Genomic DNA, 12,211 nt, shown 5'->3' with positions numbered 1-12,211 from the left:
GTTTTTTAAGCGTCTGCAATGTTCCCCAATGACAATCCGCATGTGCTGTACACATCCTGTGGAAATTTCCGCTGCGGATCATCATTGCTGAAAAATCCGCAGCACTACTTAGGCTAAGTGCCCACGATGCAGAAATGCTCCGGATTTTTTCCTGACCGTTTCTGCATCTCCCTGGCAGAAAAAACACATGCGGATTGTATATGCGGATTTTACATGCGTTTTTCTGCCAGGGACAAGCGTATGTCCCGCGTTTTTCACATGCTATTTCGCATTCGGGTTGTCAAGCGCTTTTCCAAGCGATTTTAGCATCACTTGGAAAAGTGCTTGACAACTTGGTTACACTATATAAATCCATGCAACCAGCATGGATTTATATAGTGTGACCAAGTTAATAGTTAAAAAGAATGGAAAAAAATACGTGCGTCCGGTGTATTGAGCGGCTCGCGGTGGTCTAAAAGGACCTTCCATGACGTCATTTAGTCATGTGACAGGTCATGTGACCGCTGAGCCAGGGAGCCCGGACGCAACGTACAGGAGACCGGGGGCCATCAGTAGGTGAGTATAATGTTTATTTTAAATTCTTTTTTTTTTTACATGTACCATGATACCCGGGTCTGGAGGAGAGTCTCCTCTTCTCCAGACCCGGGTAACATCCGCACATTGATTCAGTTAATACCCGCATGTGCACATGTAGTGATGCGAATATTATGCAATTCAATGCAAGTCAATAGCGGCCTCAAAAACGCTTAAAAACGCTTGGTAGAAGGTCTGCAATGTTCCCCAATGATAATCCGAGTATCATTAGCATAATCGGCCTGATTCTCTCGCAAGAAAGAATATACGCCAGTGTGAGCGAGCCCTAAATCTAAGTGTCTGGACAGAGCCTGCCTGCCGAGAGCTTCTGGTTCCGGCGATTCCCTATCACCAATCACCGCTACAAATCCACAACGGTTTTCTTTCAAAAAACAGAGGAAAAAAAGAAACAATCAAAAAATCCCCAAAAGTTATAAATTGGTAAAATGTAACTTTATTAGAACAATTAAGACTTACAGGTAGATGGGAGATCGTAACAGAGAAAAATATACAGTACAGACCAAAAGTTTGGACACACCTTCTTATTTAAAGATTTTTCTGTATTTTCATGACTATGAAAATTGTACATTCACACTGAAGGCATCAAAACTATGAATTAACACATGTGGAATTATATACTTAACAAAAAAGTGTGAAACAACTGAAAATATGTCTTATATTCTAGGTTCTTCAAAGTAGCCACCTTTTGCTTTGATGACTGCTTTGCACACTCTTGGCATTCTCTTGATGAGCTTCAAGAGGTAGTCACCGGAAATGGTCTTCCAACAATCTTGAAGGAGTTCCCAGAGATGCTTAGCACTTGTTGGCCCTTTTGCCTTCACTCTGCGGTCCAGCTCACCCCAAACCATCTCGATTGGGTTCAGGTCTGGTGACTGTGGAGGCCAGGTCATCTGGCGTAGCACCCCATCACTCTCCTACTTGGTCAAATAGCCCTTACACAGCCTGGAGGTGTTTGGGGTCATTGTCCTGTTGAAAAATAAATGATGGTCCAACTAAACGCAAACCGGATGGAATAGCATGCCGCTGCAAGATGCTGTGGTAGCCATGCTGGTTCAGTATGCCTTCAATTTTGAATAAATCCCCAACAGTGTACCCCCACACCATCACACCTCCTCCTCTATGCTTCACGGTGGGAACCAGGCATGTAGAGTCCATCCGTTCACCTTTTCTGCGTCACACAAAGACACGGTGGTTGGAACCAAAGATCTCAAATTTGGACTCATCAGACCAAAGCACAGATTTCCACTGGTCTAATGTCCATTCCTTGTGTTCTTTAGCCCAAACAAGTCTCTTCTGCTTGTTGCCTGTCCTTAGCAGTGGTTTCCTAGCAGCTATTTTACCATGAAGGCCTGCTGCACAAAGTCTCCTCTTAACAGTTGTTGTAGAGATGTGTCTGCTGCTAGAACTCTGTGTGGCATTGACCTGGTCTCTAATCTGAGCTGCTGTTAACCTGTGATTTCTGAGGCTGGTGACTCGGATAAACTTATCCTCAGAAGCAGAGGTGACTCTTGGCCTTCCTTTCCTGGGGCGGTCCTCATGTGAGCCAGTTTCTTTGTAGCGCTTGATGGTTTTTGCAACTGCACTTGGGGACACTTTCAAAGTTTTCCAAATTTTTCGGACTGACTGACCTTCATTTCTGAAAGTAATGATGGCCATTCATTTTTCTTTACATAGCTGCGTTTTTCTTGCCATAATACAAATTCTAACAGTCTACTCAGTAGGACTATCAGCTGTGTATCCACCAGACTTCTGCACAACACAACTGATGGTCCCAACCCCATTTATAAGGCAAGAATCCCACTTATGAAACCTGACAGGGCACACCTGTGAAGTGAAAACCATTTCCGGTGACTACCTCTTGAAGTTCATCAAGAGAATGCCAAGAGTGTGCAAAGCAGTCATCAAAGCAAAAGGTGGCTATTTTGAAGAACCTAGAATATAAGACATATTTTCAGTTGTTTCACACTTTTTTGTAAAGTATATAATTCCACATGTGTTAATTAATAGTTTTGATGCCTTCAGTGTGAATGTACAATTTTCATAGTCATGAAAATACAGAAAAATCTTTAAATGAAAAGGTGTGTCCAAACTTTAGGTCTGTACTGTACATGTCAAAGAAAGGGACGTTCGTGCCACTCAGGATGACTAAAAACATCCTATGTATTGCAAATAGTTGTGAACACAAGAGTATATAACTAATCAGATTTACCCATATTGCAACACCCTAACTGCCCTAGAACTATAAACCTGATAATAGTATGATACACATAACCGTAGGCCGACAAAGGCTCCGCCGAAACGTGCGTTGGGGTGGACATGCGCCCACCCAGGATATCTCCTGCCCCTTGACCATATTTTATCAGGTACATAATGCACTTACTGTCTGTGATTTGGTACCACCTAATGTTAGTTACTATTAAAGCCTATGGTTATGTGTATTATACTATTATCATGTTTATAGTTCTAGTCCAAATAGGGTGTTGCAATATGGGTAAATCTGATTAGTTAAATACTCTGGTGTTACCATCCTCCATCTACCTGTAAGTCTTAATTTTTCTAATATAGTTACATTTTACCAGTTTATAACTCTTTGGGATTTTTTGATTGTTTCTTTTTTTCCTGTTTTTTTTATATGATTCATAGCGATTTGTCCCCTTGTTGAATTAAGCCCAAACTAGTGCATATTAATTAGATATTATTATTATGTATTGATTTGAAGTTTGCCTATGTGTCCGTTGAGTGGTTTATGTAACGGTTTTCTTTCTGTATTATGTCATCCCTGTCTAACTTGTACGAAGTCCCTTTAGTCCTTTAGTAATTCTCTTTCCTCTGTGACTGCAATGCTTGTACAAGGTTAATGTGGTACTGCAAAGGGGTCACAGATAGCTGAAAGTGAATATGCTGAAAATAATATATAGTCTAGCAGACCGCAACGTTATGTCCATTTGTCCCTGTACAGACGATCGCAAGCACTTTGTAAACTATTAAAAGAAATTAAGCAGCTGCCAAATGCTGAAACAATATAGTTGCTTAATCGATAATATTCCATTAAAGTGGTATTAATGACAAGCAATCTTCCTGCCAAGTGAGCGCACTCATCAACAATGCATAGATTGCATCTCATCTCATAAATGACGGCAGCTTGAAATAGCATTGCTGGCCATTGTCTTTCCATACTGGTTATATGCAATTCTATGCAAGTGAAGATAGTGCTGAAGAAAGGGATCATCATCATCACCGTACCTATAGGGGCTTACAATCTAAATTCTCTATTATTATATCTTTGTAGAGTGCGAGGAAACCGGAGACCCTGAAGGACACCCACACACACATGAGGAGGACATACAAACATCTTGCAGATGGTGGAATTTGTACCCAGGACCCCAGCACTGCAAAGCAACAGTGCCAAGCACTGAGCCACCGAGCTGGAGGAGGAGTCTGTGATATATGAAGCTTCCTCATAGGCTTTAGGGTACATTTATACAAGACACTATTGGACGTGCAGTCAAAACAAGATTGCATAACACTTGTAAGTGCAGAAGTGTTTTTTTCTGTGTTGCCTTTGAAAAAGCAATTTGCATATTTAATTTCCCAGAGGAGAATGCATGGCATATAAGTCTCCTCACTCTGACATGCCAGGCCTGGCTTGTCACTCTCCACAAGGCGAAAAGTTACCCCTTAGATCCCAGTCAGAAGCCTCTCTTACAGCCAAAGCAGATCTCATACTTTGCACTGATGAGAAGTAATACCCCGAAACACAGTGTCTGCAAATTGAGATTCTGGTTTGGCTTTTATCCTAAGTCATATGGCAAGGGTCAATATTGGCTTTTAGGATTCCTACTGTTACGGATCCAGGTGGTGGAACCTCTGTGCTGCGGTGCAAGGAGGGACCAGAGGAGCGTGACTAAGTATCTACTCAGCTTGACCAAAGTCGCACGGCGGCTAAGTCGACTCCGTGAACCAGGGAGGGACTGAGCAGAGGGACCAGGTGCCACTCTGAGAGCAGGTGACTCCTACGGGTCAGAAGGCGGGAACTGACCGGTACAGCGGAAGAGCACGGCAGGCAGGCTGACAGGTGGTCCGGGTAGACAGGCAGGCTGATTCGGCTGGTAGCCAGACAGGTGCTCTGGGTAGGCAAGCTGGCGGGAACAAAGGGTAAACAGGCAGGTGCTTCCAGGTAAGCAGGCAAGCGGACACGGCAGGTAACAGGCAGGTGCTTCCAGGTAAGCAGGCGGGCGGACACGGCAGGTAACAGACAGGTGCTTCCAGGTAAGCAGGCTGGCGGGCACGGCAGGTAACAGGCAGCTGCTTCCAGGTAAGCAGGCGGGCAGAGCCCATAGACAGACTGGTGAACTGGACTGTAGGCAGACTGTCGGGCTGGAAAGTAGTCAGACTGGCGGACAGGACTGACTTGCAGAGGACCTGAGGGCTGAAGCAAAGTAAGTATACCAGAGCAACAACCTTGCACGGGCCCCTCCATATTGGAGGAGGTGCCTTTTATAGAGAAAGTCCTCCGGCCATTGGTCGGGGACTTTTTAGGACGGCGCGCGCGGCCCCTTTAAGAGGGAGGGAGCGCGCACATGCCCTAAGCACAGTGCCAGGGAAGCTGCGTGCACCAGCAGGGAGTCCGGAAGACGCCGGAGCAGGACGGCAGCGGTAGGGGGGATGGCGTCTCTGCCTGGCAGGGGGCAGAGACGCCGATGCTACAGTCCCCCCCACCTTTTCGCCCCCTCTTTTTTAGGCCAGCAAGAAATTCTTTAAGAAGAAGAGGGGCATGGATGTTCTCCCTGTGTTCCCAAGACCTCTCCTCCGGGCCAAACCCCTTCCAATCCACCAGAAAAAAGTTTTTTCCTCTTACCCTTTTGGTGGCCAAAATGTTCTCTACCTCATAGACGTCCTCAGCGGAGACTGGAGCTGGAGTGGTACCTGGATCATCAAAAAAAGAATTAAGAACTGGTTTGAGGAGAGATACGTGGAAGGAGTTGGGAATCCGTAAGGTGACAGGGAGTTTTAGCTTGTAAGTCACGGGATTAATTTGCTTGAGAACCTCAAACGGGCCGATTAACCGTGGACCCAACTTATACGATTGTATTTTGAGCCGAACATGTTTGGAGGAGAGCCAGACCCTGTCTCCCAGACGGAATTGAGGCGGATCCAGACGTCTCTTATCGGCATGTTTCTTCATCCACTCAGAGGACAGAAGAAGTGTGGATCTAGTATTTTCCCAAATAGTAGAAAATTCGCTGACCAGAGACTGGATTGTCCACAGAAGCGGAGACGGGAAATGGGATCCGGGGGTGTTGACCATAGACCACAAAGAACGGGGATTTGGAAGAAGACTCATTCTCATGATTGTTATAGGAGAACTCGGCCCAGGGCAGGAGCTTAACACAATCGTTATGGTGAGCATTGACGAAATGCTTGAAAAAGCTAGTAAGGACCTGGTTGATTTATTCCACTTGACCATTGGACTGGGGATGATAAGCAGAGGAGAAATCCAGGGTGACATTCAGCAGCTTACACGTAGCTCTCCAGAAGCGCGAAGTGAACTGAACCCCGTGATCAGTCACAATGTGGAGGGGAAGGCCGTGGAGACGAAAGATGTGATGGATGAAGTCCTTAGCCAGCACAGATGCGGACGGGAGACCAGGCAGAGGGATGAAGTGGGCCATTTTAGAAAAGCGGTCAGCGACCACCCAAATGACAGTACAACCGGCAGAAACAGGGAGATCCGTAATAAAGTCCATAGCTATGTGTTTCCACAGGGCGGAAGGTACGGGTAGAGGCAGGAGACCGCCGGCGGGAAGATGCCTGGGAACTTTGTTACGGGCACAAGAGGAACAAGCCGTGATGAAATCCGCAACAACCTTGCGTAGAGAGGGCCACCAGTAATGCCGGGCGATGAGCAGGAAGGTCTTCCTCTGGCCTGCATGGCCGGCTAGTTTGGACGAATGACCCCAGAGAAGAACCTTCTTACAATCCGGAACAGCTACAAAAGTCTTACCGGGTGGAAGACGAGACAGGTCTAACGGAGCCACAGTCATTACTCTGGAGGGGTCGATGATATGCAGAGGCTCCTCCTCTTGGTCGGAGGACAGGAATGAGCGGGATAGAGCGTCGGCTTCAATGTTCTTGTCCGCAGGGTGGTAATGTAGAGTAAATCAGAATCTGGCAAAGAACAGAGACCACCGGGTCTAAGGTGGATTGAGTCTCTGGGCGTTTTGTAAATAGGCCAGGTTTTTGTGGTCTGTGTAGATGATTACCGGGTGCAGAGCCCCTTCCAACAGGTAGCGCCACTCCTCTAGCGCCAATTTGATGGCAAGCAGCTCACGATCTTCTATGGAGTAGTTGCGCTCGGATGAGGAGAAGAGCTTGGAGAAGAAGCCGCAGGTTACCATTCTTCCGGACGGGGATTTCTGGGTGAGCACCGCTCCGGCTACGGAGGAGGAAGCATCAACCTCCAGGAAGAACTGCTTGTTTCAATCTGGACGGTGCAGCACAGGGGCGGAGGATAAGGCTTGTTTTAGGGAGATGAAGGCATCCTCCGCTTCGGAATTCTATTCCTTGGGATTTGCTCCCTTACGGGTGAGCGCGGAGATGGGGGCGGTCCGGGAGGAGAAATGAGGGATGAAGAGGCGGTAATAATTTGCGAAGCCCAGGAATCGCTGAATCGCCTTCAACCCCTCCGGTCGGGGTCATTTTAAGATGGCAGAAACCTTCTCGGGGTCCATCCGAAGACCAATATATCCCAGGAACAGAAGGGAAGTCTGCTCAAAGAGCAACAACCTTGCATGGGCCCCTCCATATTGGAGGAGGTGCCTTTTACAGAGAAAGTCCTCCGGCCATTGGTCAGGGACTTTTTAGGACGGCGTGCATGGCCTCTTTAAGAGGGAGGGAGCGCACGCACGCGCCCTAAGCACAGTGCCAGGGAAGCTGTGTGCACCAGCAGCAGGGAGTCCAGAAGACGCTGGAGCAGGACCGCGGCGGTAGGGGGAGCGGAGTCTCTGCCTGGCAGGGGGCAGAGACGCCGATGCTATACCTACTTCCCACTATCAGTATTTGGTCAGTATTCGGTCAGTATTTTTTCTCAGGAGTGGGAGCCAAAACCAGGAGTGGGTGATAAATGCAGAATTAGTGCACTTGTTTCTATTATACCTTTTCTCTGATTGTTCCTCACCTGGTTTTGGCTCCCACTCCTGGGAAAAAATACTGACCGAATACTGACCAAATACTGATAGTGGGGCCGTGGCCTTAGAGTTCTAGTCCTCTTCCTCTATTAAGAGACAATTTGTGTATCTCTGTAGGTTGAAACAGAGGTTATTGGTCATTCTGTTTTCTCTGATGAGTTTTTTAAAACGTATCAACATTAAAAACTATGGCATCTTGCAGTAAAACATGTGGTATTACAAGCAGTTTTGACTCCATTTCATTAACTAAACTCGGCAATCAAGTGATTAAATGTCAGTTGCCAAATGTCAATGTTTGCTTCATTTCTTGTCCAAGGACACCAGAGGAACTCCTGACAATCTATGAGGAAGAGTAGACTTCAAATTTGGCATCCATAATTGATGGTTGTACTCTCGTGAACAGTGAGCCATCATAATGTTCTCCTTCTCATGAACAGAACTTATTGCAACTGATAAATGATGCGTACATACGATTTCTCTTGCAATGTGTTATTTAACAGTATTTTATAATGTTCAAGCTATTTAGTCAATGAAATTGGCACTATTGGTAGAATATCAGAAGAAAAAGGAAATAAGAATTGAATTCAGCTATAAATTCAGTAAGTAAAAGATGTTATATCCAGAATTAGAAAATGCTATGGAAACATCACAGACAGGATTAGACAGGTGAAACATATGAGAATACCAGGTTGGAGAAAGTTATTTCAATTCAACTCTGTCTAATTAATATTCTGTTTCATTGGCCTCTGGCTACAGATTGACATTAACTGGCAGTGCCTTTATAAGGCGGGTGATGGGCAGACACTGAATCTGCTGATACTGATGGGTTTGGCTCACAATCCAATGTGTATGGTGAACCTGGACAACTGCTTATTGGTCAAGATGCTGATTTCGGACTGCCGATTACTTTGTTCTCTTGGAGATAAGCTGGCCGAGAGGGTTGATGGCCAAACCATTGTTCTGCCAACAGCCATCTGATGTGTATGGCATGGCAGGTCTTATGTAGTACTTCAATGAAATTCAGGATTTTGTTTCTGCAGTATAATCCAGAAACCCCTTAATAAATCTGCATGAGTTACCATTTAATGCACTGGGGGAAATCAACAATTTCAGCAACAGAACATACCATAAAATCCAATCAGATTATTATCGGCTGAAAATACATTTTGGTGTGGAACAATTCCATAGCGATTCTGCGTTTGTGAAGCTAGCCCTTCAAGATCCGCAGAAGTGACTCCAGCTTTCTACAGACTATGATCATGTAAATCTGAAACTATTATGACATGGCATTAGTTCAACGTTTGTGTCTGACGTTTTACACACAAACCCAGCAGCTTTTAAAAACTATACATGAAAGATTTATACTTCTTCTCTTTTTTTTGGATACAATACTGGTTTTGTCTTAAAAAAAAAAATGTCAGATCTAATGTCTTGATCTACGGGCTACTTTAGACATCTATGCAACTTGGTCCGAGTGTGGACCGCATCACACGGTCTGGCCACAAGTCTCCTGACCCCGAGCATCTTTCAGGCTGTGACAGACAGGTTGGTGGAGCCACGGTTAGTCCATGCATTGTGGCCCATGCTTGGAAGTCTGAAACAGCTCTGAATGCTGCGGTTGGAACAGGAGTTTTAGCAATGCTTGTGTTATGCTCATCTCAAACTGGTCCAACATGCAAACAAACACCATCAAGTATGTAGGAGGCCTAACAAGTAGTCTGGAGAGTTTTCTAAGCAATTCATTCCAAAACTGTCCCTACAGAATCAGAATCGTTTGGCCACATCAGCTATTTTGGCCTTACCTAATGTAGTAGTATCAACATGAGTTCCAACAAATATTCATGACAGCTATCGTGACTGCAACGGTGCTACTAGCTGCATATCGCTTGTGACTGACGTACTGCCTGCCGTATCTTATTCATAAATGGTCCTGTCTTTTAGACCTCATTCAGACATCAGTGATTTTTCTTGTAGGTAAAATCATTGACCGATTTTACCAGTCCAGATCCAGTGTTTTGGATCCTGGTTTCATCAGTGTTTGGTCAGTGTGGTAGTTTTTACCATCAGTATTTCATCAATGATGTTTTCATCAATAAAAAATTGCAAAAATTCCCATACCCATTAGGATAAGTTCACACAAGAGTATAAAAAAAAAGTCCAAGTTTCATCCAGAAAAAATGGATGATTTTTTATCTGTAGTCATCTGTATGTCCATTTTTTACATCCATTTTTTTATACATCCACAGTTAATAAGATTTACAAGACCAAATAATTTCCTATGTTAAATAATTGCAAAGCATCTATGTTATGCTACACGGATGATCTCTTTTGATCCAATTTTTTGGGGCTCCCATAGACTTGAATAAATGAGTCTCATCTAATTTACGAAAGAGACTAGTACATGATGCAATTTTTTTTTTTCAGATGGATATTATGTCCATGTGAAAAAGCTGCCATCTGATCCACCCTATTAAATAACATTGGTCCTAGTGCTCCGTGTGAGGTCAATTTTTTTCCCAAAGAGGCACTTGGACCAAAAATATGGTCGTGTAAAGGTTCCCAAAATTTGATCTGTGACCTTGATCAAAAACAGACATGTCTTTGTGATTTTTCTGAAGAGACTAAAACAGGTACGAGTTCTCTCTCTGAAAAACATGGATAGAACACATACGTGAAAAGCGGATGTCTAAATGGGGCTTTACATTGAGCAGGCATGGGATTATTGAATTAAGGAGAATATTATTAATGCCTACCTATCAGTTTGGGAATACGATTCCAAATCATGGGCAGAGGACTCTTTTAATTAAAGTAAGAAAACATAGTTCCAAATGTGAACGCACACAATTAATTGCACTACTTCAGATGTAAACTGTCTCAGCTTTCCCGGACTCAAAAAAGGAAAACTATCCTATGCCAAAAAAATATGAGAACAACAATGCTGGAGTGATAGCTGCCAAAGCAAATTAGAGCCAACTCCCATGTAGCAGAGGAAATTTCCTTAATTCAAATACCAGAAATGTGATTGCATACCTCACCGGGGCTGGATGATGGCTTTTCTGAAACCATGCACTTCCACGATCCTCTGATGCCTTTCCACTTGCGAATGTTAGGTAAAGATGGTTGATTCAATTCAGAACAAAACTGTAATAAAGAAATAAAAAAGCTGACTAAAGGCAAGTTAGAGGCACGAGCATATAACATTCACATGCTGCTAAATACCCTCTGTAAGGGTAGGTTCATACCACCGATTTCTCTATAAAAAACGGTCCAAATATTCTAATCAGACATTGATCAGAGTGGTGTAAGTTTTCTCTGAGGTGGAGAGAAAAAAAAGAAGTTTCTCCACCTTTTCCATTCTGTCAGTCTGTGAAAATCGGACTGTGCTCAGACATCATCCGAGTGTGGTTAGATTTTTTTTAACGGACCCAAAGACTTGCATTGCCAATTTTGATCCGACACTCGAATCAAAATTGGACATGTCTCAGTTTTTTTCCGCACACCAATTGGTCCGAGTAAAAAAATCGGACATGTGCACACCCCATAGAATATTCTAAGAACAAGTGCTATCTGTGAAAATCACGGATAGCATCGAGAGGAGAACAGTCGTGCGCACAAGCCCTATGCTCCAGCATCACATTCTCACAACGGACAATGAAGCGACCACCGCTCTGATCATCCCAGCAGTACCTCTTGTATTTTTTGTTTCTTTCCCCATAAATTACCAGAAACAGAACACAGATGTTGTTATTATTGGTATTTAGCCATAAGATGTCATATGCTGCATGAATTTCATTAGGGATCTTTTCCACTGAAGTCACCTTTGAAATGGAACATTACACTTGACCTGTTAGTGACGCATAAAACTTGAAGACAGCTTTGACTAAAGCTCTGATGGAGAAGTTACCACCAGAAAAAAAGTTCTGTTCTTGTATCCTAAAGGACAATAGGAAATGCAATGGAACATCAGCTTCAAGCCGTCATTCTCAATCCTTGTGATGTAGGCTTTAGTTGTGCAAGGATGGACAAACAAACAGTCTAACCCCTTAATATATCATTCCTGAAAGGGCCAGTCAACGTTTTTCTTTTTTGCCTCTCCGCAGCTGTAACTTTTTCATATTTTCCATGACAAGGCTGTATTTGGCTTTGTTTTATGTAGGACAAAATGCATTCTAAATGCATTATTTTTTATCACATTTTTAGGGTACATGTAAATTACTGTGCACTTTACTTAAATTTTTTTTTGCAATGCAATTATAGAAAAAAAAATATTTTTGGTTTGGTGGTGAATTTTTTGCTTATGTTTTTTACTGAATTCTCCAGGTTCTTACGGTCATTTGAACATCAAATATGTGTAGATTTTTTTTGTATTGTATTATATGTATATATTAAAATATATTTGATGTGAAAAATATATATATATATTTTTTTTT

At 43.6% G+C, this 12,211-nt stretch overlaps 1 protein-coding gene across 1 annotated transcript in view; it reads right to left on the bottom strand.

Moving 5' to 3' along the window:
• The window catches only part of EEPD1 (endonuclease/exonuclease/phosphatase family domain containing 1), a 161,066-nt gene that overhangs the window by 36,350 nt on the left and 112,505 nt on the right, over positions 1 to 12,211 (bottom strand). Inside the window, exon 3 of the mRNA XM_073678240.1 lies at positions 10,812 to 10,922. Within this exon, the coding sequence (XP_073534341.1) occupies positions 10,812 to 10,922 (111 nt within the window). The remainder of the gene's footprint in view (positions 1 to 10,811; positions 10,923 to 12,211) is intronic.

This window comes from Phyllobates terribilis, unplaced genomic scaffold (genome assembly GCF_046119375.1).
Source record: "Phyllobates terribilis strain yellow unplaced genomic scaffold, ASM4611937v1 Scaffold_4__5_contigs__length_816908805, whole genome shotgun sequence".
Taxonomy (NCBI): domain Eukaryota; kingdom Metazoa; phylum Chordata; class Amphibia; order Anura; family Dendrobatidae; genus Phyllobates; species Phyllobates terribilis.
This window is presented reverse-complemented; position numbering and strand designations above follow the sequence as displayed.